General features: G+C 52.4%; 1 protein-coding gene across 2 annotated transcripts in view; it reads left to right on the top strand.

Annotated features, from left to right (window-relative positions):
- The window catches only part of WNT3A (Wnt family member 3A), a 47,149-nt gene that overhangs the window by 5,687 nt on the left and 14,604 nt on the right, over window positions 1–26,858 (top strand). Inside the window, exons 1-2 of one of the 2 annotated variants that reach the window (XM_067730143.1) lie at window positions 10,205–11,966; window positions 13,287–13,528. In XM_067730143.1, the coding sequence (XP_067586244.1) occupies window positions 13,402–13,528 (127 nt within the window). In that variant the 5' untranslated portion in view covers window positions 10,205–11,966; window positions 13,287–13,401. Of the gene's footprint in view, window positions 1–10,204; window positions 11,967–13,286; window positions 13,529–26,858 lie in introns of those variants that run through there. The other variant, XM_067730142.1, reaches the window with a different exon arrangement.

Raw genomic sequence — 26,858 nt, 5'->3', positions numbered from 1 at the left:
AGTCTTCCTTGTTAAGTCCCCTAGACTCTACCAGGCACAGCTGGTTCACAGTTACACAGCAATCGATGACCCCATCCTGGCATGCCTTTACCCGCCACCCCCCAGCAGCATGCCCTCCCCACCGAGTGCACCTGCATCACATCACGCTTGCCCCTAGCCTCGCTCGACTGGTCCTGGATCTGACTATACCCGCCTCCTCACTCCTCACCTGGCTGGGCTGGACGCTGTGGGGTGACATGAAGAGATGGAGAATAAGGCTCTGACTCTGGCCAGGCTGCCTGATCCCAGGGGAACCTGTCCTTCCCTTTGTAGAATTGTCACAAGGACGGCACCTATATCACCAGGCTGTGAAAGCCCATGGGGTATTTGTTCTCCTTCCTCCCCTCTTGACCCTTCACCCCTTGTAGCTCCTAGATAAGATTTGGTTGAACAAATGAATGAAGGAATGAATGGATGGAATCTTTCCTGTGAAAAACAGAAATTATCAGGTGGCCTGTGTTTGGGGACATGAGGACACAGCTGACTGTTTTTACAATCCCCCTGACTGAGCCCCGGCTCTGGGGCTGGGTCCCCACCATGCACCAGAGCAGCTCTGCCTCGGTCTTCCTCCAAGCCTCTCCAGGTGACACCCTGGAGGTGTCTCACACTTTGGTGCTTCCACATTCCATCCCCGACAAAACGTGCCGCTGCCGCCCAGGGAAGCGGGCAAATGCATGGCCGCGGGCACGGGAGCCTCTGCCCGCCTGCTGGGACTTGCGCAAAGTATGTGTCAGTAATCCCGGCTCGGCCCGCTGGGGCAGGAGGGGGTGCTGGGAGGGCTGCAGGCAGGGCCATGCAGCCCAGGGGCTGGGAAGAGATGGCCCCCAACACCAGGGACCCAGGTCCTGGGACCCCTCCCCATGGGCCCTCCTATCGCCAAAGGTGTTCCAGCTCCTGGGGAGGGGTCTTCCAGGCAGGAGAGAGAGAGAGCATGGAGGCATGTGGGCTTTTCTCGGAGACGCCATAGTGGGTAGAAAGAGAAGGCAGAAGCTGGAGGGCTCTGGGGCAGGTGAGCACCCTTGGGGGAGTCTGGGTCCTGTAAGCCTCCTGGACAGCTCCGTCCAGAAAGGACAGAGCCTACCCATCAAGCTGGGTAGCCATCAACCCACAGGGCAACCAGCCCCACACTCAGGGCCTCTGGTCTCAGGACAGCAACCTGGTCCAGCTGTGGAGAGGCCCTGACCTTAGAAAACAGCAATTTGGAACAGGACAGGCACTCTAGAATCCTCATGTGTCACCAAGGGGAAGACCCATGAGACCAGCCGGGGTCCTCCTCAGCAGAGGCCCTGCAGGCAGAGTGCAGAACAGGGGCCCCCAGATGAGGACTGAGCAGAGATCTGTGCCTTCGAAGGACAAGAGAAGATGTGGCCTTGCTCTCTGGGAGCGGCCCCTCCTGGCTCAGACATGGGAGGTTGTGCATGAGGAGTGGCAAGCTTCAGCAGGGTCCAGAGAGGGCGGCTAGCAGGGCTGGGAGCACAGAGCACTTCCTGGAGAGGTGGCCCCGGATGACGTGTGGACAGAATGTGCCCCAGCCCCGCCAAGGTGTGAATGAAACTGCCATGCCCATTGCTCACTTCCCCTCCAGGAGCCTCTGATAGAATGTGGTCCAGCACCTCCTTGGACAGACGGAGAAACTGAGGCCCAGGAAGGAAGGGCAAAAACAGTTAATTCAGTGAATAATACAGCTGGTGACCACATCCTGCCCTCCAGGCCCAGCCAAGCTGTCCTGTCCCCAGAATCCCCCTCTCTTTGAGAATTGCTGTGAAGTCCCAGCTCTCCCTCCAAAATGCGCACAGCCACAGGCAAGGGCAGAGCTGTGCCCACAGTGCACAGGTACCCTGTGTTTGCTGATCTTGCAAAAAGAAATCAAACCAGGACTCAAGAAAACTAAGAGCCTATGACTCCGTTAAGATCTGCCAGGTAACGGTGCACAGGCACTTAGCCTCTCCGGTTGAGGATCCACCCCCAGAGGAGCCAGGCAGGGGCAGGCAGAGAGGGGGCCTGCTCCAGGTCCTGCCTTTGCCCCCAGCCTCTGTCCACAAGAAGAGCCTTCTGTCCTCTGGTTTCACGGCACATTTACGGTAAAATCCGCTTGAGTGAAGGCCGTCAGCTCAGGTTGGGGCAAAGCTGGCCCAGGCTGGGTCCTGAGTGGCCTCCTTCCCCTGCATGTCACAGCCAGCGTCTTTGCTCTATCTTGAGTAAGACTGCCTGGCAAGGCGCCTGGCCTTTCAACAGTGCAACAGCACAGTCCTCAACAGGAGCAAACCAGGGAGGAGGGAGAAAAACCATTAGTACTTTCAAGAGGCAGCCGTGGCTCACGTGGCCCCAGCCACAGGCTGGAACCAGAGTCTAGGAGCCACTTTGCAAACTGCACACGTGGTTGCTTTGGGTTGAAAATAGTACCCCCACCGAGAAAAAAATTAGTACTAAAAAATTAACCAACAATAGCATTCACAAAAACCTGGAAAAAAAAAAGTTCATCATCTTACCAACTTAATACAGGTATTTTCCTCACTTCAGGTTCTTATTTCATTCACACATTTTTCATGATCATAATAACAGGGTGCAGAGAAGATCGTGGTCTGTTTTCTAAGGCGTACCATCTCCCATTAAACATTTTGCATTTGTGGGGCCTTCTCAGCCATGGTGCTAGCAGTTACTCAGGCCTGTGGTGTGAGCGTGCTGCAATCTGCTTGCCTGACCATTGGCCCTTTCTGCTGTGTGGATGGCCCTGCAAGGAGGATCTCTCCAGAGTTGGAATTTGGGGTAAAGGCTCAGGGCTCAGAGGAGGTGGGGGGGTCCTCCCATATCTGCGCAGGGAAGGGTGCATTCAGTTTGGGACAATCTGGTTTTTAGGGGCCTTCGGGACATCCGATGTGACATCCAGTTGAGCATTTAAAATTCTAGCTCCCAGCCAGGGGGCGGCTGAAGGTGAGGGTGTGGGTGTTTCCTGGTTGCCAGCCTGCACTTCAGGGTTGGCAGCAACAAGGGAAATGGAACAAATTCCTCGTAGGGTGAACTGTGGTGGCCAAGTGCAGGGTGAAGGAAATGGGTGCAGTGAGGGCAGGCTGGCCTCTTGGCCTCTGCCCGCAGACTGGGCAGGGCCTTCATGGCCCTGTGGTTCCCAGGCCCCCAGGCCCACCACCCCAAGGGAAGGGCAGCACAGCCCCCTCCTGCCTGGCTTTCCCTGAGGCCACAGGACGCAGCTTTCGCCCATTAGGGCAGGGCCAGCGACCCCTGAGGTCATTGTCGGTAGAACATCCTGCATTGGCGATGGCCGTGAGGAGGAGGAGATGCATGGTGATCCCAAGGCAAGGTCAGGACCTCACGGTGACCCAATACATGGGCCCGAGGGTAAAGGAGGGGTGACTGATTATGGGGTTCCCACCCCCAGCGCTCACCTGAGCACCACCACCCCTCCTGTGAGTGGCCCTAAGTCAGGCCCCTTCCATCTCCATCTGGTCCCCAGTTTGCACACCTGTCAAGCATGTGAGAGGCTGAGGGGGAGATTGGAAAATTAACCTGAAGCCCCAGACACCCAGGTGAGAGCTCAATGAGGCCTGGTCCACGCTTGTTACCCCTCCAGAGAACCCCTCTTAGCAACACTGGACAGAAGACCATGACTTTGCCTCCTCAGGGTTTGGAAACGGGCAGTCCATTCCCTGCCTCAACATCCCCCTTCCCACCACAACACTTCTGGAATGTTCACCATTGCTGCTTCCTTCGTCTGTCACCACCTTGCTCTTTCTAGGATCTTCACCACCTCTGGAAGAGAGATGTGGGGTCCGGCCCCTGCTTATTGCTGGCTCTGGGACACTGGACTGGAGGGAAGCAAGTGGGCAGCCCCATGCAGACAGACGGGGCTGTGGAGGGCGGGGGCTTACGTCCTGAGCCTGGCTGAGTGCGCTCTCCCCTGCCTCTATAACAGACCTCGTGTTCTCAAAGAGCAGCACTGGAAGTTTCTGGAAGCCTTGGGATTCAGAAGCAGAAACCAAAGGAAAACCTTGACTGCCAGACCAAAGGGTTTGGACTTGAAGCCTTGGGAGGCTCCTTGGACTCAAAGTCCCAGGACTCAAAGCTGGGCTTACCTTCAGTGATCCCAGAATTGGTGGTTTTCAAACACCAGCAAGCATCAGAACCCCCGAAGGGCCTGTCAAAACAGGGCACTAGGGCTTCCCTGGTGGCGCAGTGGTTGAGAGTCCGCCTGCCGCTGCAGGGGACGCAGGTTCGTGCCCCAGTCCGGGAGGATCCCACGTGCCGCGGAGTGGCTGGGCCCGTGAGCTGTGGCCGCTGAGCCTGCACGTCCGGAGCCTGTGCTCCGCAGCGGGAGAGGCCACAGCAGTGAGAGGCCCGCGTACTGCAAAAAAAACAAAACAGGGCACTAGCCCCGAGTTTCTGATCCAGCAGGTCTGGGGGGGCACTGCCTTGGAACTCGCATTTCTGACAGGTTCTGTGGTGCACCTGTTGCCTGCCCAGGGGCCACCTTAAGAGGACCCACCTGTCACCCAGCTACCTGGCATGATAGCTGGGGAAACCAAGGTGCAAAGGGTCCAAAGTAACAGGCAAAGTTGACCAGCCAGGGGACAGATTGGGGCCACCACACACATCGCCCTTCAGTGATTGTTCTGTGTTGGAAACAGGGTCATATTGAATCAGGGAGACCGATAGTGTTCTGTGTCTTTGGGTTTAATGGTGTCTGTGTGGGATTTGTTTATTAATATGATGTTTATCTTACTCTCTGTCATGTTCACGTTCCCCCAGATTTATATGTTGAACCCCTGACACCCAATGTGATGGTGTTAGGAGGTGGGGCCTTTGGGAGGGGATTAGGGTTAGATGAGGTGATGAAGGTGGAGTCCCCATGATGGAAATAGTGTCCTTAAAAGAAGAGAAGAGCGCTTCCCTGGTGGCGCAGTGGTTGAGAGTCCGCCTGCCGATGCAGGGGACACAGGTTCGTGCCTCGGTCTGGGAAGATCCCACATGCCGCGGAGCGGCTGGGCCCGTGAGCCATGGCCGCTGAGCCTGCGCGTCTGCAGCCTGTGCTCCCAACGGGAGAGGCCACAACAGTGAGAGGCCCGTGTACCGCAAAAAAAAAAAAAGAAGAGAAGACACTAGAGTTCTCTGCTATGTGAGGACACAGCGAGAAGGGGGCCATCTGTGAACCAGGAACCCTTCGCCAGAACCCCACCATGCCTGCACCCTCATCTCAGACTTCCAGCCTCTAGGGCCGTGAGAAATGAATGAGTGTTGTTTCAGCCATCCTATCTACTCTTTGCTGTGGTGGCCCACACTGACCAAGATAATTGCTCATAAATGTTATCTTGTGTGTACTGGTATTTAATACATCTTAAGAGCATAATAGCATATTAGAAAGGGGGAGCCTTGGGAAGCCAACCTGCCAAAACCCCATCCTGCCATGTTAACTCGTTGACGTTGGTCAGGTGTCTTCCTCTAGCCCCAGATTCTTGGTCCAAGAGATTCCCCGGGGTTCCACCTACCAGGTTGTGTAGGTTGGAGAGAGTCATATAGTGGGCAGGGCCAGAGCCAGGACCACACAGGTGATGATGATGGAGCAGGTAGGCCAGTTAAGTAGCTAGGCAGTGGCTAATGGCAGGTGGTGGCAGAAGTGATGCCTGGGGCTTTGAAGGAGGAAGTAACCAGCCTCCAAGAGAGAGGCACTGGTCCCTGAGGAGGGGTGGTGCTGGGGACACAAGCAGAGGAGGGGGAGGGAGGGAAGAGCTGTCTAAAGGCTGTGGTAACCAGCCCTTGAAGGTGGCAGACCCTTGGGCTACACATGGAGGGGCTACCTCCTTGCGAGGTTCAGTTCCTTTTGGCCTGAGCAGCTTGGAGGATGAGAGAAAAGAGCCAGCATGAGCAGAGGAGGGAGATGGGGAATATTCAGTCTTCACTGCATGACAAATGACCAGAGTTATGGCTTCAAACATTCCCTGTGCATTCACAGAGTTCACGGCTCTGCAGGTCGGAAGTCTGCGCAGCTTGTCTGGGTTCCCTGTTCAGGGTCTCTAGAGGCCAAAATCAAAGTGTTGACCAGTCTGGGGCAGAATGTGCTCCCAACCTCACCCAGCTGTCAGATTCTGGTCCTTGCAGTCCCCATGTACTTGCGGCTATCTGCCGAGGGTGGTTCTCAGCTCCTCGAGGCCACTTTCTGGTCCTAGAACACAGCCCTTTCATCTCAGAGCCAGCACCAGCTTCAGTCGCTGCTGATGTCTCCAACTTCTGCTACCAGCTGGAGGCTCTGCTTTGAAAGCATGCGTGTGGATAGATTAACTCAGCGTGGTGGCCCTGATTTATGTCTGCTGTCCACTGCAGGTCCTGCAGACATAGCAAGTGTGATCTGTCTACGTTAAGAGTTCTGGACAGGAAGGTGGGCACTCTTCATGCCATATCAGAATCTGGGCCTGGGGGGTGGGAGAACAGGAGAGCAGCCACCTCCTTCCAGGGGTGCATAGCCGCCCTCTGTCCCACCCCCTCAAACCACGTCCCCTCCCAAATGCTCCTTAGATGTCCCCCTCTGGATGCCAGGCCCCTGGGACAAGAAAATGACATCTTTATTTGTACCCACCAGTAACAGCAGTTGAACTCACCTTCAATTATGAATGGAGGTGACAACTGCAGCAGCATTTGTGGCTTCTGAGATGCTATCACCAGGAGAAAGCAGATACTTTCGTCTCAGATGACAGTTTGTTCAGAGATTACAAAATGCCATTGAGCTCTCGGCCCATCATGTAGGCTCGGTAAAGAAACACACAGCCCTGAATCACAAGCTTGTTCCCTGTTGTAACCCTATGTCAGTCTGCTTGTTTTCTTGTAACTGTTTCTTTCTTCTCCACCTGGTCTGGGATGATGACTCGACTGTAGTGCAGAGAGTTTGTGCCGGCCAAACCCACTTCCCCTAGTGGTCACATCTTACATAAGTATCAGAATGGAGACCACGCTAGTGCACAGCCAGACACAGGCTGACTTCACCAGTCTCTCCACGGATGCCCTTTCTCTGTCCCAGGATCTGACTCAGGAGCCTAGGTCGCATTTGGTGTCGTTGCATTTTATGCGCTCTGAGAACCTGGGGAGGCGTAGAACACCAAGATGGTGGTGCCCTGTAGTTGCAGCACTTTCCAGTTTACAGCATTCCTCTCCCACTAGGCTGTCTCTGGTCCCTGGCGAGACCCTTAGACAGGACAGTATGTGGTTATCCCTGGGGTCTGGGGCCCAGAGTCCTGGATGCTCCCCAACATCCTGTCCAGCCCCCAGCCCCAGGCCAGTGCACCCTCCACTTCCTCCTGGAAGGGCATGGGAGGAAGGAGTTACAGATCTTGGTTTTCCAAGTGTTAATTGACTGGGGGCAGCTACCTTCTTCTCAGATTAGAAATTGGAATCCTGGGGGTGGTAAGGAGATAACATATGTCCAGTTTGGAATTTTTTCCAGCTTTATGGAGATATAATTGACATATAACATTGTGTAAGGTTAAGGTGTAAAACATAATTATTTGATGTATTTACATGTAATAGTGATGTATATATTGCAAAATGATTACCACAATAAGGTCAGTACACACAGTTTGGATCTTTAATATGAACTTTTTATGAACCAATTTATCCTTCAAGGCCCAGCAAGATTCAGTGACCTGAGTTGGGCCCCCTTGACCCTTCCCTGCCCACTTTCTCCCACACACTGGACCCTCCTGTGTCTGACAGGACCCCCCCCCCCACAACTTTCTGCCCTCCTTGGGCAGGGTCTGCATCACCCAGATCCTCTTGGTTGCCCAGCTCTGGAACAGAGGAAACTTTCTGGAAATAATTCAAGGAACTAAAGGGGCCGCCAGGTCCCGAGGGGGTGGGAGAGGGATCCAGTCAGGCTTGGTGGAGGCCAGAACAGCTGGAGTGGCATCTGGGCTGGGAGCTGGCTGTCAGTACTCTGGCCGTGCTCTCGGAGGTGGTCATACAGGGCCTGACTGGGAGGAGGTCTGGGAGGAGACAGGGGTAGGGGAGCCGACTCAGCACCCCAACCTCGGAATGAGCCTGGGGAGAAGCTGTGAACTTGAAAGTCCCACTCTGCTTTCCCTGGAGCTGCGGCGCGACGGCGTGAAGGGAGGTGGGGAGGGGCCGAGGTGGGGGCAGGCTCTATGCTTTCTGTGGGTGGTGGTGGGGTTCTGGGGATGCGCAACTCAACCCCCACTCAGAATGGGTCCTGGCCTCTGGCGTCTGGCAGAGGGACCAGCACCTCGGGAATGGTGAGGACCGAGAGAGACTGAGTCTTCTTTCTCTTTCTGTCTGAATTGAGTGACCCCTTCTTTTTCCACTTGTTCTGAGTCTCCGAGTACATTCAGCCAGTAAAAAGAAATCAACTGAGTGGATTTGCCTTCTGACGGACCCTCTTCGTCCCTTCTCCAGTTCGAGCCAGGCTGCCAGCAACAGAAGAGAAGAAGGAGAGAACCCCCATGAACCTCAGGAGCCAGCCCCTTCAGAAAGGCTCCATGACCAGAGCCATGAAGGTCAAACCTTACCCTAATGTTCCATCAGGAAATGTTCAAACATCCAGAAAAGATGCAGGACATCGACGGAGAACATCTATGTACCCACAACTCACATTTTACCTGACCCAGTGTATCCATACCTAAGCATCCCTCTATCCACCCACCTGTTCATCTCATGGTTTATGTGCCCTCAATCCACTCTTTCCCTGAACACTTTGGCTGGCTCATCGTTAACTAGAGTTCAACATTTGTTTACAAATCACATCCCACGTGGAGCATCAAAATGCGGCACAGATAGATGTGAAGTACCCTGGCTCACAGAGTGGGAGAGCCACAGCCTGTCAGGGCAGCCTCGCCCGGAGTGACAGCTCATCCCTGCTTCCAAATGGAAACCCCTAGTCCCAGGCAAACTGGGACAGTTGGTTCCAGCCCCACCTCACCTGCCAGCCTCTGAGTCACCTCTGCTGGGGCTCCTGTGTGCTCCAGGGCACATAGGTTGAAGACCACTAGCCTGGCCCCCACAGTCACGTCTCTGGCCTGGCACTCCATCGAGGCCTCCAGGACTGGCCACAGCAGCCCTTTCTTGGCCTGAGACAGAAGGAGCCTGGTGAGTGACCAACCAGGCTAGCCAGAGATGGACTCTGAGCTATGGGAGGTGCCATAGGAGCTGCCGAAGGATCCTGAGCCAGAGTCCTGATTCTCCCCCAATCCAGCTCCTGCCCTGTGTCCTACCTGCTGTCTTCACAAGGCTACTCAGTTCCCGTGACCCTTCCGCATGAGCCTCTCCACTCTTTACAGAAGATGTCATCCCAAACTCTTGTGCTGCCAGTTCCACGTTACATCCTGTTCATGCCGAGTGGCGTGGGGGAATAATGCTGGGCAAAGGTGGGAGGCGGGGAAATTCAGGGTCACCGGGAGGGGTACCACATGGTGGAAACAGATAGCCGACCTCAGCCAAGGGCAGTCGGAGGCCAGCCACACGCGCCGATATAGGCAGCGTGGTCACTGGGGCCGGGATGGGATGTCTCAGTGGGTGGAAGGGTGTAGAAACTGGCTGGAGCAAGTTGGGTAGGAAGTGGAGGTGATGATGTTCTGGAGGAGGACTGGGGCCCAGGGAGTTTTGCCCTCTGATTTACAGGTGGGAGGTTCTCCACGAAAGCATGGGCTGAGAGTGGCAGCGGGCACGCAAGTTAGACACGGCCTACCTCCCCCGCTGCCCACCACCAACCCGTCCTGGACATCTGACCTCAGCCTGGAGTGGGCAGAGCTGGCCCATCTTCTCCACCCTGCCCACTGGGTGCCTCCAAGAGCAGACTGCTGACCTTGGCCTGCATGCCGCCTCTCAGTCCAAGGGCCAGCTTCCCTCCCACCCTCCCATCCGTGCATTCAGCCTGTCCATCAGGAAGCTAAGCACCTAGGGCAGCCCAGGGGTCCCAGAGAAGCAGCAGAGCAGCCCCTGTGGTCTCCGCTCAGAGCCATCTGTGCAGGACAGGGTGCAGGAGAGCGAGGCTCAGATCACAAAATACTTCCTAGAGAGGAAAGACCTCACAGCTGGGTGAAAGCAGAGGGCTGGCCTTTCTGAAAACCTTGGGGTCCCAGACTGTGGGGTGGGTGTGAGAGAGAGCTGGGGAGGGTCAGGCCTGGCCGGGCACCCAGCACGCAGTAGGCTCTGCAGGTAGTGAAGGAACAAGCAAGGGAATGAGCCAGCCCCACAGTTGAATGCCACTCGGGAATATGGACTCAGGCAGTGGCATGGGGACGTCCGTGATATCTGGCACGAGGTCATGGCTGGTCTTTGGCTCATCGAGTCATGAGGATGGACAGGATGGGGAGTGTGCCCAGGGAGGGGGGTCAGCTATTGGAGCATGGATGTGGGAGGGACCCAGGAGGCCAGGAGTCTGGTCTGGAGGCTTCGGGCCTTCCCCAGGAACGGGGACTCTAGGGCTGGCCACTCATTAAAAGAAGGCTCAGCTTCACTTGAACACCTGACTGCAAGGTGTCATGGACAGTCCCTGGGGAAAGACAGGTTTTAATTCTTGAGAGATGCACTTGATCAGGAAGGGAGAGCAAGCAGAGGACAAGGGCTGCATGGTTGCCCAGAAATGGTGGTCAGGAGGGCACGGGATGAGAGGATACCATACATGGAAACCCTGTGTTCAGGACTTCAAGGAGCAGTTGCCCTCTCCCAACCAGCTAACTGAATACAGAACTACATAAATGCTGCCGAGGCGAGGCGTAGAGGGTGGCCCTCACACAGAAGGGCAGGGGGACTGTGGGGGACACCAGGGACTCCATGTGGCCATGGAGATGCATGGGACAAAGCCCCACGTCAGCTGAGATGGGTGGAGACAGGAAGTGTGCGGGGAGGCTGGTGTGACAGGAGCAGGGAGCTCACAGGGTGTGAGAGGAGTGAGCTGGACAGATCCAGATTCTAACAGGACTGTGCAGTGAGGAAATGTTCTCTCTGGGTCATCCAATGAGGCACCTCCAGGTACTGAAGGGCGTGGGTTTTGTGCCTTAAGGCAAGGCAGCCTCTGAAGATTCTGAAGACGAAGAGGGAAACATGTTAGGATATGATGTGTATTTCCAGAGGGTGGGTGTGTTTCTCTGAGAGACAGTGATCCTGTTTCTCACCACAGCTGAATGGAACTGGGTTAGACTCAGAGTAGGACTTCCTGAAAGTCAGCATCTTAATGCAGGTGTGTGGCTTGCTGAGGGACACAGAAACCTTTGTCCCACCTTCTCAGGGGTGCTTAGCCCTCCCAGGGGAGAGGAGGTGCCAAACAAGAGGAACCTCTCGGGGGGGGGGCGGTGGGCAGCTGAAACGTTTATAAAGCTGCCATTGCTTTGGTTTCCCCTCCAAACAAAGGAAGGGGAAACAGACATTTCCACCTGGATCCCACCAGAGAAAGCTACCAGAAAAGCAGGAAGCGTCCTGCCAGGCAGAGGGGCCACTCTGGGCCTGGGACACACCACACCAGACACCCCACAGGGAGGAGGAGACCCGGCTCCCTGAGGAGGAGAGAGCGCAGAGGCCAAAGGCCTGGGTGAGCATGGGTAGCATCTGCACCTCTCTGTGCCAAGAGAGTCCACAGATCTCTGGGGACTAGGTAAGAAGGCACAGAATGCTATTTCCCTGGAACCACCCCACTCCCAGTCGCCCTCCTAGATCCGTGGGGCCTCCCATGCTTTGGTCTTCTCCTACCACCCTAAGGGTCTTCATAGCCCCTTCCAAGAGCTGAAGAGCCTTTGTGATATCAGCGGTTGATGGGGGGCAGGCTTCCACAGCCGGCCCTGAAGAGTAGCAGTGGCCGCACAGCCATTCACATGGAACACCCACCCAGGGGTGAAGGAAACACTGAGACGCAGAGGAATCAAGCAGAGCTCTGCGAGCAAGAGCTCATCAACCCACTACAAAGACAGATGCATCCACAGGTGACAGGACTGTGGGTCATCCATCGGGATGGGCAGATATAACAACATGGCACCATGGGATTGGAGAAGCTCTTTCCCCTCTGCCCCAAAGAGGACCTCGTGGTTCTTCCTCTTAAATCAAGGTGTAGTCACATATAGTAAAATGACCCCATTTCAGTCAGTTTTGACACATAAACACATGTGTAACCAACACCTCCATCAAACACAGAGCGCTTCCCTCACCCTAGACCAGTATGGTCCAGTAGAACCTTCCACAGTGACTGAAATATCTAACCATCCAATGTGGTAGCCACAGGCCATGTGTAGCTGATGTGACCGAGAAGCCAAATTTTTCTCTCATTTATTGTCATTTTGCTTAATTTAAATTACATAGGCATGTGTGGTGAGTGGGAAAAATTTTGCAAAGCACAGACTGAGAAACATTCTCTCATGCTGCCTTCAGGTCAGGCCAGTCCTCCCTATGAATGAGGAAACTACCCCGATTTCTGTCCCCATCCACAGTGTTGCCTGGCCTTGGTCTCCATCAGAGGAATCGTGGTCACCCACACTGGGTCAGGCCTCTCTTCAGCGCCCTGCCAGGGAGATCCCTGCCCTTTGCATCAGTTGTCCACTCCTCTCTGTTTCCAAGGAGAATTCCACTGCAAGCGTAAACACCGTCTGTTCAGCCACACTTCTATGGATGCATACTTGGGTGGTTTCCACGTTTTTCTCTGACGATCACAGCCCTGTGAATATTCTTGAGCACATCTTATTGTGGACATATGCTGTTATATCTGTTGGGTAAATAGCCAAAAGCCGGCTGGCATGGCCGGTATGAGTTCAGCGGTGATTTTCACGCATATGATTTAGCCACTGCTGTACCCCATCTCACCGCTGCTCCAGAAGTGGCCCTCCTCCCTCCTACCACAGACCCAGCCGCTCCTCTCTGTGCTGACCCAGCATCACACTGTATCCTCGAGTTCTCTCCTCTGCGCTCCTGAACAGTTTCAGGGTGCTACTGTCTCCACCCCAACAGAACGGGGGACACCTGCAGTTGCGCAGAGAAGCAGGCAGGCCTCCACCGCTTCCTTGATTTACTTTCTGTCAATCCATGTGCACATCATGATGTCTTGTGCTAAGTCTCAGGTACAGGTTAGGGACAGGCTTCCTGCACGGTAGAAGCACACCTTGCCCTGGAATGCACAAGCGTTTGGAAGGAAAGGGCCTGTGTGCATCCTCCAAAGAAGGTTCACACTAAGGCAAGCCTGGCTCCTGCTCCTGTTTCATGGGCCAGCAGTGCACCCCTCTTACTAACCAGGCCCCCTTGTCCTCCTCCCCCAGGTCCCTGGCTGTCGGGCCCCAGTACTCATCTCTGGGGACGCAGCCCATCCTCTGCGCCAGCATCCCAGGCCTGGTCCCCAAGCAGCTGCGTTTCTGCCGGAACTATGTGGAGATCATGCCCAGTGTGGCAGAGGGCATCAAGATCAGCATCCAGGAGTGCCAACACCAGTTCCGTGGCCGCCGGTGGAACTGCACCACTGTCAACAACAGCCTGGCCATCTTTGGCCCTGTGCTGGACAAAGGTACACGTGGCACCCGTCATGGCTTTTCAGGCAGAGGTGGTAGCCCAGGGATGTGCGTGCAGCAGGGTCCAAGCCAGCTTCCCCCTCAGTGAGGGTGGGCACAAGCCACTACATTCCCCTCTGCCTCCGTGTCTCACCTATGCTCAAGTGTGGGAACAGCACTTCCAGCAGAGGGGGCAGTGCTGCACAGACCTCATTACCGTAAGCATCTCCCATGTGGGTCCTTTCCAATGCTCACCCACTCTGGAGGGTGCTCCTGACACTGGGAAGGATGTAAGAGAACGCAGAGGTTCCTCCTGCTTCCCCTTTCCCAAAAGCAATTACGTAGTTCCACGGGGACAAGATTAACCATTGCAGGTTTCCTGCAGGAGCCAGGACTTCAGGCAGGTCTTAGAGAGAAAATATAAAAACAAACAAAAAACACAGAAAGGGAGAGGGTTGGAGATCACAGAGGCACACAGCAGAAGTTATTCAGGGTCATGGAGCCAGGGGTTTATTTTGGGAAGGAGAGGAAGATTGGGAGTGCTCGGTATTGGTTAACTTACGGTGAAGAGCAAACGTTCACAAAACCTAGTAGTTTAAACAATATTAATCATGTGTTATATGTCCCAACATCTGCAGATGTAGACAGATGCAGTAGGCAGGGCTGGTCTCTGCACCTCTGCTGGTCCTCATTTCTCTTACATATCTGGTGGCCAATGCTGCGGTCAGCAGGAATACCCACAAGTAGCCTCTTCACGTGACCTGGGTTCCCTTAAATATAGTGGACAGGCCCTCCAGCAAGTGGGGGGAGAAGGAGGGAGAGAGAAAAAGAGAGAGAAAGAGGGAGAAAGGCTACTTTCACTGAGCAAAATGTTTTCAAGATGTATCCACCTGTAGCATGTTTCAGCACTTTATTCCTTTTTATGGCTGAATTATATTCTACTGTATGGATGGGTCACCTTCTGTTTATCCATTCATCTGTTGATGGACACTTGGGTTGTTTCCAACCTTTTTTGGCTATTGTGAATAACATTGATATGAGCACTTTTTACAAGTATCTGTTTGAATACCTGTTTTCAGTTCTTCTGAGTATACTCCTAGAAGTGGAATTGTCAGTCATATAGTAATTCTGTGTTTTGAGGAATTACCAAACTGTTTTCCACAGCAGCTGCACCATTTTATATCCCCACCAGCAGCACATGAGGGTTCCAGTTTCTCCGCATCTTGTGCCAATATTTGTTATTCTTTGTCTGTTTTTTCCTTTAGCCCTCCAGTGGAAGCGAAGTGATGTCTCATTGTAATTTTTATTTGCACATCCCTGATGGCTAATGATGTTGAGCATCTTTTCATGGGCTTGTTGAACATCTGAATGTCTTCTTTGGAGAAATGTCTATGCAAGTCCTTTGCCCAGTTTTTAATTGGGTTGTTTGTCTTTTTGTTGTCGAGTTGTCAGAGTTCTTTATATATTCTAGACACTAGATACTTATCAGAAATACAATTTGCAAATATTTTCTCCCTGGTATAGATTGTCTTTTCAGTTTTGTGACAGTGTCCTTTGATGCACAGAAGTTATAAATTTTGGTGAGATTCAATTTACCTATTTAGATGTCATATCAAAGTAAGCATTGCCTAATCTAAGGTTACTAAGATTTACACCTGTGTTTTCTTCTAAGAGTTTTACAGTTTTACTTCTTACATTTAGGTCTTTGATCTGTTTTTAGTTATTTTTTGTATATGGTGAGAGGTAAGCGTCCAGCTTCATTCTTTTGCACGTGGGAAACCAGTTATTTCAGCACCATCTATTCCAAAGACTAGTCTTTCCCCCATTGAATGGTCCTGGCACTCTTGTCAAAAATCAATTGTCCATAGATGTCTGGGTTTATTTCTGGAATTTCAATTCCATTCCATTTGTTGATATTCCTGTCATTCTGCCAATATCACACTATTATGTTTTCTGTAGTTTTACAGTATGTTTTAGAGTTGGGAAGTATAAGTCCTCCAACTTAATTTTTGTTTTACAAGATTGTTTTGGCTTTTTTGGGATCCCTTGTAATTCCATATGAATTTTAGGATGGTTTTTCCATTTCTGAAAAAAAGGCAGCTGGAATTTGTTTTTTAACATCTTTATTGGAGTATAATTGCTTTACAATGGTGTGTTAGTTTCTGCTTTATAACAAAGTGAATCAGCTATACATATACATATATCCCCATATCTCCTCCCTCTTGCGTCTCCCTCCCTCCCACCCTCCCTATCCCACCCCTCTAGGTGGTCACAAAACACTGAGCTGATCTCCCTGTGCTATGCGGCTGCTTCCCACTAGCTATCGGTGTTACATTTGGTAGTGTATATTTGTCCACGCCACTCTCTCACTTTTTTATGGAGATTGCATTGAATCTTTGAGAAGTATTGCCATCTTAACAGTATTAAGTCCTCTAATCCATGAACATGGGATGTCTTCCACCTATTTAGGTCTTCCTTAATTTTTCAGCAGTATTTTGTAGTTTTTAGTGAACAGGTCTTGTACATCTTTGGTTAATGCATTCCTAAGCATTTTTATTCTTTTTGATGCTATTATAAATGAAATATTGTTTTATTAATTTCCTTTTCAGATTGTTCACTGATTATGTATAGAAGTACAATTGATTTTTGTGTTTTGATCCTGTATTCTGCAAATTTGCTTAATTGTTTCATTAGTTCTAAGAGTTTTGTGTGGATTCTTTAGGATTTTCTATATATGAGATCATGTCATCTGTGAATAGAAACATTTTTGCTTCTTCCTTTCCAATTTGGAATCCTTTTATTTCTTTTTCTTGCCTAATTGCTCTGGCTAGCACTTTCAGTACTATGTTGAATAGAAGCAGTGAGAGTGGGCACCCTTGTCTTCTTCCTGATCTTAGGGGGAAAGCTTTCAGTCTCTCACCATTGAGCATATGATGTTAGCTGTGGGATTTTCATAACTGCCCTTTATCAGGCTAAGGAAATTCCCTTCTATTCCTAATCTGTTGAGTGTTTGTATCATGAAAAGGGTGTTATATTACATCAAATGTTTTTTCTGAATCAATTAAGATGATCACGTTGTTTCACCTTCATTCTATTAATGTGGCATATTATTATTGGTTGATTTTCATCCATTGAATCACCCTTGCATTCTTGGGATAAACCCCTCTTAGTCATGGTATATAATCCTTCTAATATGCAGGACTTTTGCATCAATATTCATAAGGAATATTAGCCCGTAGTTTCTTTTCTTGCAGTGCCTTTGTCTGGTTTTGGTATCAGGATAATGCTGACCTCATAGAATGGGTAGGAAGTGTCCCCTCCTTTTCCATTTTTTTGTAAGAGTTTGAGAATGATTGGTGTTAACTCCTCTTTAAATGTTTGTTACAATTCACTAGTGAAATTCTTTGCTGGGAGGTTTTTCATTTCTAATTCAATCTCTTTACTTGTTATAGGTCTTTTTGGATTTTCTATTTCTTCTTGGGTCAGTTTTGGTAGTTTGTGTGTTTCTAGGACTTTCTCCATTTCATCTAGGTTAGTCCTTCATTTTTGAAAGATAGTTTTGCCAGGTGTAGAATTCTTGGTTGACAGTGTTTTTCTCTCATCACTTTAAGTATATCATCCCACTGCCTTCTGGCCTTATTAGTCTCTGATGAGAAATTGACTGTTAGTCTTATTGAGGATCCTTTTTACATGATGAATAACTTCCTTCTTGCTGCTTTCAAGATTCTCTCTTTTTCTCTACCATTTGATAGTTTGATTAAAATGTCTCAGTGTGAAGCTCTCTATGTTTATCCAACTTGAAGTTTGTTGAGCTTCTTGGGAGTATCTTGAGTCTTTGAGGTTTTTTTTAAATCAAATTTGGAACTTTTGGCCATTATTTCTTTAAATATATTCTTTCTGCTCCTTTCTCTCTATTTTCTTCTTCTGGGACTCCCACAATGTGTTTGTTGCTACATTTGATGGTGTCCCACAGGTCTGTTCATTTTTCTTCATTGCTTTTTCTTCCTTCTCCTCAGACCGTATAATTTCAGTTAAACTATCTTCAAGTTCACTGATTCTTTCTTTTGCCTGCTCAACTCTGTTGAAAACTTAAAGTGAACATTTCATTTCAGTTATTGTACTTTTCAGCTCCACAAATTTTATTTGGATTCTGTTTATAATTTCTGTCTCTTTATTGACAGTCTCTCTTTGTTGAGAAATTTTTCTCCTGGTTTCCTTTATCTCTCTGAGAACATTTAGGACAGTTAATTTAGAGTCATTGTCTAGTATGTTCATATTTGTGCTTCCTCAGAGATAGTTTCTGTTAATTTAATTTTCTTTTTCCTATGGATGGGCCATACTTTCTTGTTTCTTTGCATGCCTAGTAATTTTTTGTTGAAATGTGGAGTTTTTGAATATTATAATATGGTAACTCAGGAGATTAGATTCTTCTTCCTCTTCAGGGTCTGTTGTTGTTACTATGGGTTGTTGTTGCTTGTTTACTTAGTGCCTTTTCTAAACTATTTTTAATTACTGCATTCTATGTCATGTGTGGTTCTCTGAAGTCTGTTTCTTTAGCTTAGAGTCAGCTAGTGGTTTGGCAGAGATTTCCTTAATATCCTGGGATAACAACAACAACAAGAAAAAGGCCCCCACTCTGCCATATTGCTGATGCCACTTTGTATCATCTTTTGAGACCTAGCCTCAAAGGCTGGGCAGTGCCACATTCTGTTGGTCAAGGCAGTTACAAAGGCCCACCCAGATTTTAGGGTAGGGGACACAGACTCCACCCTTGATAGCATGTTAAGGTCACCTTGGGAAATGAGCATTAAGGATGGGACATTCATTGGTGTGGCCACCTATGGAACTGCCATCCAATGGGCCAACAGAGATTTGATGCCTGAGGTGGGTCCCCAGGGGCCACCGCTGAACATGCTGTCAGTAGCAAGAGTAGGCCACAGAAGACATAAGAAGAGAGGATGCCAAAGGAAGGCTACTAGGACAGAGGTAGGGTGGGTCACATCAGCAAAGATCTGCTGGGGGCCCTGTAGTCCCAAGGGGCATTGGTGACAGGATGGCAAAGGCCATGTACCACCTCTTCCACACACCTGCTTTCCCATCTTGTAAAGGGCAGCCCCATCCTTCTGTTACTTGGAGTCACCCATGATTCCTCTCCGTTGCAAGTCCCATCAGCAGTACCTTCAGAGTCATTCCTGAATCCAACCATTTACCACCAAGCCCAGCCACCCTGACACCCTGCATGATCAAAGTGGCTCCTATACAACTGCTCAGTCCCATTCCCAATGTCCCTGAGGCCAAAAGAGCTGTGTCAACCACACCCCTCCTTCACTTGGGCCCTCCAGGGCTCCCAGCTCTCTCGAATCCTCTGGCCCTGCTGCCTCTTTTCCCTCCACCTCTTCATCCTCCCTGTGCCCCTCTCCAGCCCCACTGGCCTCTTGGCTGCCTCCCAAACACTGAGTACAAGTCTATCTCCACCTTTGTTTTTGCATATCCCTCTGCCATTGCTCTTTTCTCTGCCTTGTGTGTGATTCCCTGCCCATTTCCCTCAGTCTCCTTCTAAATGCCACCTTGTCTCCTGTGTCATGTAGCATCCCCCATGCTGACCCTCTCTATCCCATCATGCGCTATCACATCTTGCTCCCCGTTGTCCTCAGTCCTTTACCATCACATCCATCAACCACCCCATGAGTACTGTGAGGCCCACCCCAGCTGCCCTGTCTGTCTTGCCAGCACGTGGCCTGTACATATGGGAGGAACAAATGGCCTTGCTCAGACCTGGCAGCCAGAATGCAGAGGAAGGAAGAACAAAAGATGTCTGGGAGGAAGACACACCAGGCCCTGAGACTGCTGGCATACTGTGGGCAGAGGTCCTGAGAGTGCAACTGAGCATTGCATTAAGGGCAGGTGGGGCCCGGTGGTGTTTGTTCAAGGGGTCGGGGCTCTCCGACATCAGGCAGTCATGGTCATGCCCCTCAAGGTTGGTCTGTATTCTCTAGGAGCAAGAAGGGGCAGAGGAGAGTCATGTCATGTGACCTTGACCAGCAAGTCAGCTCACTTCCTGGAGCACTAGCGTCCCCATCTATAAAATGGGAGAATAATTGCCACAGCCAACTTCACAGAGCTACTGGCTGGGTTAATTATACATCAGCTCCTGCAGGGATGGCCACTGACATGTGTGGGAGAAGTTAGGGCCACAGGGTGATGTGACACATTGAGTGTGGGGGCATATGTGTGTGTGTGTGTGCATGCATGTACATGTGCATGATTGTGTGTGTGGTGCCTGCACGTGTGTGTATGCATGTGTACGAGTGTGTACGTGTGTGTTTGAACACGTATGTGTTCACGTTTTTGCATGTGCATATTTGTGTGTAGTACGCGTGTGCATTTATGTACGTGTGTGTGTGGTGTGTAGTGTGTGTGTGGTGCAGGGTCCCATGCTGTGCCATGGTCAGGGAGGTATGCCCATCAATTTCACCATGCCCGGGAGGGCCCAGACAGGATCATGGTGCCATCTGGGTTCCTGGCTCCAGAGCCTGATGCGGGTGTCTAGGGTCCCCACACTCCTAAGTAAGAAGAAATGTCAGGGATTTTGGGAAGAAGGCAGAAGGCTGTACACCTGACACGGCTGCCATCCTGGTGGTGGAGGAAGGCTGTGTCAGGTGGGGTCAGGCCCCACCTGGAAGCCAGAGAAGGAAATGTGGATTTATTTCTGGGCTCTCTTCTACCCCATTGGTTCACATGTCTGTCCTATGCCCAGGCCACACTGTCTTGACTTCTGTGGCCCTGTAGTAAGTTTGAAAACAGGGAAGTGTGAGTCCTCCAACTATGTTCTGCTTTTCCAAGCTTGTTTCAGCTTCTTGGGGCTCCTTATAAAGGGATTTTAGGATCAGCTCATCAATTTCTGCAAAAAAAAAAAAAAAAAAACTTGGTTTTTTAGAGATTGCATTGAATCTGCAGATCACTTAGAGGAATATTGCCATCTTAACAATTTGAAGTCTTCTGATTCATAAACATGGAATGTCTTTCCGTTTATTTAGGTCTTTAACGTCTTTCAATGACATTTTGCAGTTTTCAGCAGACAAATCTTCTATTTATTCCTAAGCATTTTTTTCTCTTTGATGCTATTATAAATGGAACTGTTTTCTTCATCTCATTTTTGCATTGTTCATTGCTAGTGTATAGCAACATGGTTGATTTTCAAATATTGATCTCATACTCTATAACCTTGCTGAAGGTTTATCAATTCTAATAGATGTTTCATGCATTCCTTAGAATTTTCATGTCATTTGCTAATAGAGACAGTTTTCTCCCGTCTGGACACTCTTTATTTATTTATTTTTTTCTTGCTCAGTTGCCCTGGCTGGAGCCTCCAGGAAATGGTGAATAGCAGTGAGCAGAGCAGGTGCCCCTGATTTCTTCCTGATCTTAGAGGAACAGCTTTTGGGGCCCATTCTGTTCTTAAAATTTAAAGATCTAGGCATGAGGATCATCTTTCAGAAAAATAAACAGATAAAAGGGAGAGTTTTGATATAATGTCTCTTGATTCTTTGAATTTTTTCTGAGTTACCTGTGCCAAAAATCTCACAGTGATATATTATCAAAAAGTTTTAAAAATTTTGTCAGCTCATCATTCAATTGGGTCCTCTTTCATTATGAAACAAGAAATTGGAAACACCTGATTTACACAGAGCTTGGTGTCCCAGTCTTTATAGATGGTACCAGGGCTGGACATGTGCCAGGAAAACTGGGCGTCTCTTCATGGGTCAAGTGGGAGATGGGTGGTCCTAGAAGGGGAGGCGGGAGAAGAAGCAACAATGCCAGTGAGGTTGCCTTGGAATCACCCATGCCGACCTACGCACCCCTAGGGATATGTGAACCTGCCTTGGAGACCCCTGGGGCACAGCATCACCCTCACAGGCCCACAGGCTTCGTCCCTTTTCTGCACGTTCAGACATAGGATCCTGTCATGCTCAGCTCCAAACCCGCAATCTTCCAGCTATGGTCAAACACACAAGCACCTTAGTCAGGACAGCTGTGGAGGCCCTGAGGCCTGCCTCTTGACCCCTGCCCGTACTCCCTTCTGTGTTACCCACATCGGGGTGCCACATCAGCCATGCTGTCTCCCAGGCGACTTTTCCAACATCGCCATTAGAGATGGACCTTCCCTGCCAGTCCAGAGCTGCCTGCACCTGCCCCTCGCTGGACCCCAAAGTCTGAAATGGAGTCAGTCTTTGTGGGCCCCATTTTTGCAATCCTCATCCTCACCAGATCCTTCTTATCTTTAGCTCTCAGCCCACAGGAACTACCTGGGGGGCAGCTCCTGGCCTCCAGAGCAGCTCCTAGTTTCCTGCCTCCAACCTCAACATCACTCTCCCGGGACAAAAGCTGAGCCCTGCAGGGTGATCTCAGGTCTGGTGTGGGGCCTCCTGCCATGCACAGCAGGCACATAGGGCAGTACCAAGGTTTGCTCTGGCACAGAATGGGTGCTTTATAAGGATGTGCTGAGTGAGTGACTGAAGGATGAGCACATATGCCTGAGGGTGCCCACGTGGGTAGGTTTCCCTGGGGAGGGGGACGTCTGAGCTGGATCTTAAAGGGTTTTCTCTCTTTCTTTAAAACATGTATACAGTGCTTTTGGAGCTGTGTGTTAAGTGTTTTACACACAGCAGTAAACTGAATCCTAGCACCCATCTCATGAGCCAGCACTATGGTTACAAGTTAAAGAAACTGAGGCACAAAGAAGGGGCTAGGCCAGGACTCCTAAGAATGTGCCAGCCTGTGGTGGGGGGGGGGTGGTGTCTGTAGGCTCTCTCCAGGTGAGAACAGGCGCTGCAGGTGCCCAGGGCCTGCCCCAAGGAACAGACAAGTCACTAACTTCTGGGCTGGGGGCCCAGGGAGGTCCCCCTCTTCCTCTGCACTCCCTCACTTACTTGAAAGCCTCTCAGGGGGAACCAAGACTCCAGCAGGCCTCTGGGACCCTCGTGTGGCCTTGGTGTCCCAGTCCCTTTGCCCCCATACCCACCCTTCCCATGTCCACTCTCCCCTCTTGTCCTCTCTCCCCCGTGTCCACTCTCCCCCATGTTCTCCCCTTCATGTCCACTCCCACATGTCCCTGCTCCTTCCTCTGCCCTTTGCCCCCTCTGCTCCCCCCTCCCCCGACCTGATCTCTGCCCCTCCCTCCCTCCTCCATTTTCAGCTGGATGAAAGTCATCTCAGCTCCCATACGCCCTCACCACTTGGTCTAATGAGAAAGAGGAAGCCCTCTCTCCCCCATCGCTTGCCACGGGGCTGAGAAATGGCCGGATTCATTGTGGCGCAGAGCTGAATGGCCCAGGAGGAAGGAGCCTGCCAGGTGCCCCAGAGAGAGGCCAGCTCTGGGAGGCCATTGTGGAGGCCCCCGCCTGGCCACCGGGCCACACTCACAGTAATCAATCTGATTGGATTAGGGTCAGGGCGACCCTAATCGTGTCAGAGGTCACTCAGGCTTTGTGGCAAGGTCCGTGGGGTGCTTGACCACCCCTGCTGAGGCGGCCTAGTTGAACAAAGCTTAACACTGTCAGCTGAGCAGAGGGCCCCAGCCCCGTGTGGAGGTGTGCGAGTGTGTGCGTGTGGGGTGAGGATAAGAGGGAAAGAGCGTGTGCTCATGCCTCCTGCTTCCAGCTCACACACACACACAAACCACCATCTGCCTGGCCTGGGGCTGGGGGCTGGGTGGGCCAGGTGGACCCCTGAGAAGCTGCCACCGAGGAACGTGGGGTTGGGAGACAGAGGTGAGCCCGGGCTCGGAAGAAGTACCCTCCACCCTCACTTTCCACAGCAGCAGAACCATGGAACCTGCATTAGCCAGAAAGTATTTGAAGAATTTTGAGTGCATGAAGGCTGGCACACGATTGCAGCTTATCTGTCCCTCCAGGCAGGCCCCTGGACACCTGGAGCGCCTGCTTTCCCTGAGAGCTGCCCGACACCCACTCTTGACCCCCAGTGAGGTGAAGGGGTGGGGAGGCCAAAAGGCAGGGAAGGCAGGTCCCAGACCTCAGCGCCTTAGCAGACACTCCTGGAGGAAGCCCAGCCAGGGCCATGCCCCTAGAGAAGGACAGTGGGTGCAGCCGGTCCAAGGTCCAGGCCAGGGGCTTTGTGGGTGGCACACGACTTTGGGGGGACCTGGGTCTCAGCTGGGTGGGGCATTTGCAACTTACAGAAATGGAAGGGGCCATAAAGAGGTGAGTCATCCACAGTGGGGAGCAGTACCCTTGATGCCTCTCCCACTGGTGTCCCAGCACGTCAGCACGAACAGGTGGGGCATGGTCCCCAGCTTCATCATCAGTGACCTCTAGAAACTGGACCTCAGCCTGTGTCCATCCACTAGTTTAGTGCCCTCGGTAGAGTGCCCTTGGCAGTGGCTTTCCCAGGCACCCCCAAGCCTGGGCTACAGTGGCTTCCCTAAAGAAGAGACTGGGGGAGCCACTCAACCCTGCCTCTGATTCCAGCATATGTGCCTCCAAAACTCCCTTCGGGGGTCTCAGGACCTGGAGGACACAGGGCCTGCACATCTGCATTCCAGGTGGGGCATCCCCATTGGCAGAGGGAGCCTTGCTGCTGGTAGAAGTGGGCTGACTCTCGCTGTGGGGTCTGCACTTGGACCTCACCCATTGGGCAGCTGAGCTGGGGACCCTGGCTGACCCCTCAAAGCACATCATGTCAGAGTCCTGGCTGGTTACCCTAGGGGCAGGGTCTGTGGGTGTCAATCAAGGTCTCCGCAAGTGTGTTCCGGGTGCCTGTTGCCTTCTCTGGCTCCCCAGACAGTGCTCATATCCCCTCGCAACCCTCCGCCCGTGCCCTTGGGGCAAGCACCCATGTCTGCCTGCCTTCTTCCCCATTCTCCTTGGGGGTTGGGCTGGGGAGGATCAGGAGGGGGGACAGCATGGCCTGTCCCCTCCCCAGCAGAGCCCCTTCCCTTGGCCAGGCTCCAGGGGGTGGTCTGTCCACCTCCTTGTGTGTCCCGGCTTGATCTGCGGAGGGCCGGCGTGCAGGCACGGGGCCGGGGCAGGACAGCCAGGACGGCACAAGCCACAGGGCTCAGGAGGGGTCAGAGAGAAGAAGGGGCCCTTGAGGGAACCGGCATCCCTGAATCCAGGTTGCAACCCCTGACCCTCATCGGAAAGTGTTTCGGTTCACGGTGGTTGGGGAGCTCCGACTGTCTCTGCGGCCTCCCCCGTATATCATTAACTCTCCCCAGTTGGGGGTGTGTGTAAAGGGGCCAGGAGAGACCCCGGCGACACCCTGCTGCGCCCGGCTCAGAAAACAATATCCCCACGACGACGACAAGATTAAGCACAAGAGAAAAGTGAAAATGCTGCTGGCGATTCACACGCCCTCGGGAGTGCTGTGTTAAAGCGTGTGAATAGCGAGCTCCCCTCGCGCCCCAGGCCCCTGGGCTGCGCATACCTCCCGGTTGCTATGACTGGCTTGCTATGGCCTAATCGCCGACGAGGGGGGAAATTCATATAAAATATCGAGAGCCATTGTGGGCCTAACGCGGCGTGACAGTGGCTCACAAAGCCAGATTCATTAGCCCCAGCAGGTAATCAGGACGCCGGCCGTGCTGGCGGCCGGGCGGTGTCAGGGGCCGCAGCTAGAGCCGGGCGCAAGCTGCATTCCGCTCTCAGGTGGCTCCATCCTTTGTGCAGGACGGGCCAACGGGATTACCAAATGCCATTGCCCATTGCGACACCCCCTCCTGGCCGCCCCGCTAGCTCTGAGACCAAGGAAGGTGGGCTGTGTGGGAAGGGAGCAAACTGCCGGCTAGGGGCTCAGGCCAGTCTCCCATCTCTTCTTCCCTCACGTTGGGGCGTTGGTAGAGGGAAGAGGTGCCAACCTCTGAACGCTCTAAAAGTGCCCTTGAGGCCTTCATGGGCCAGGGAGACAGACACAGAGCATTTGCTGACCTCTCTGCACTTGCACAGGCACTGCAGGACTTGCTTGTCTTTTGGGGGGTGGCCATCCCCGGAATTGCCTCTCTGCATCCTCCCCCTCCTACAGCCTCTCACCTGCCAGGTGTGCAGAGGCCCAGGCCTGGCCCAAGGAGGCTGAGTGGTGCCTGAGAGGGAGCCACAGTCGCTGCCCTTGAGTGTGGGCTAAGGATGCGGCATGAGTGAGGGCACTGAGTTCTCTCTGTGTCCTGCCAGTGATGCTCTGTGGGCAGGTGGGAGCAGAGAGCGGCCCCCACAGAGGCTCCCGTGGAGGCTCAGTGACCACAGGAGCCATTTGCCCTGACCTGGCCTCTCTGTAGTCCTGTCCAGCTGTGAGCACCAGCAGCTGCCACAAAGAACTCTTTACCTGGAACGCCAGGGAAGACTCACAGAGGGCCCCCAGCTGAGTGGGGACGAGCCTGTAGGATGGGGGATTCTCCTCACATACCTGGCGAGAGAGAAGCTTCCCTGCAGGGCAGTAGAGTGGTAGGGCTGGGGTCCAGGACTCCCCACCCTGGGCAGGTGATTGGGGTTGCAGCCATGGTCCTGACTGTGGGGAGGGCGTCTCCATGGAGACAAGGGAGCCTGCCTTAGGGCTGCACCCTCTCTGCTGACCAACCCCAGCACCAAGGCAGGGAGTCTGACCCAAAAGTCAACACTGCCCAGGGGAGTAGTGGAGCCCCAGGTCTCCAGGGGCCACGGGGCAGGCACGCCCAGGAGAGAGAGGGCTGTCCCTCAGGCCAGAACTCAGGCAGGAGGAGGCTTTGACAGGCAGGTCCTACAGTTCCCAAGGAGGAGGTCACACCCCACCCTGCCCCAGGCTGAATCCCCACCCAGCCACCAGATGATAGCAGCCAGGCCCCAGTGACCCAGGGCCTCACTTCACATACGAGCCAGGCCAGAGATGCACAGCCCACTGCAGGAGCCCGGAGCAGGGGGAGTATGTGAGACCCTCCGTGTTAGCCACCTCCACGTCCCTCTAATGGGGGGGGGGGAGTGTGTCAGAGACACCCTTGCCACGGTAAACTCCTCCCCTCTCCCTGCAGAATCCTGTCCTGGGACCTCCCTCCCAAACACCTCCTGAGTCTGGCCAACTTCCAGAGGATGGGGCTTAGGAATCTGAGACCATAATGGAGCCTGAGTTCAGCTCAGGGATGCATCAGAATCACCAGAGGACTGCTTACAGATATAGATGCCCCCCACCCAGAACAGTGGGCCTGGGTCCACTGGTAGGTCTGCAGTGACCACTGCTGGGGCACCTGGTTACCTGCAGAGCTTCTCAAAGGGTCCACTGGGTGGACTCAACAGATAGAACACCCAGGAGCTTGATCTCATTGGTCAGTGGTCGAATTTGAACCACAATCCCCTTCCAGGAACT

This window comes from Pseudorca crassidens, chromosome 3, assembly GCF_039906515.1.
Source record: "Pseudorca crassidens isolate mPseCra1 chromosome 3, mPseCra1.hap1, whole genome shotgun sequence".
Classification (NCBI taxonomy): domain Eukaryota; kingdom Metazoa; phylum Chordata; class Mammalia; order Artiodactyla; family Delphinidae; genus Pseudorca; species Pseudorca crassidens.
This window is presented reverse-complemented; position numbering and strand designations above follow the sequence as displayed.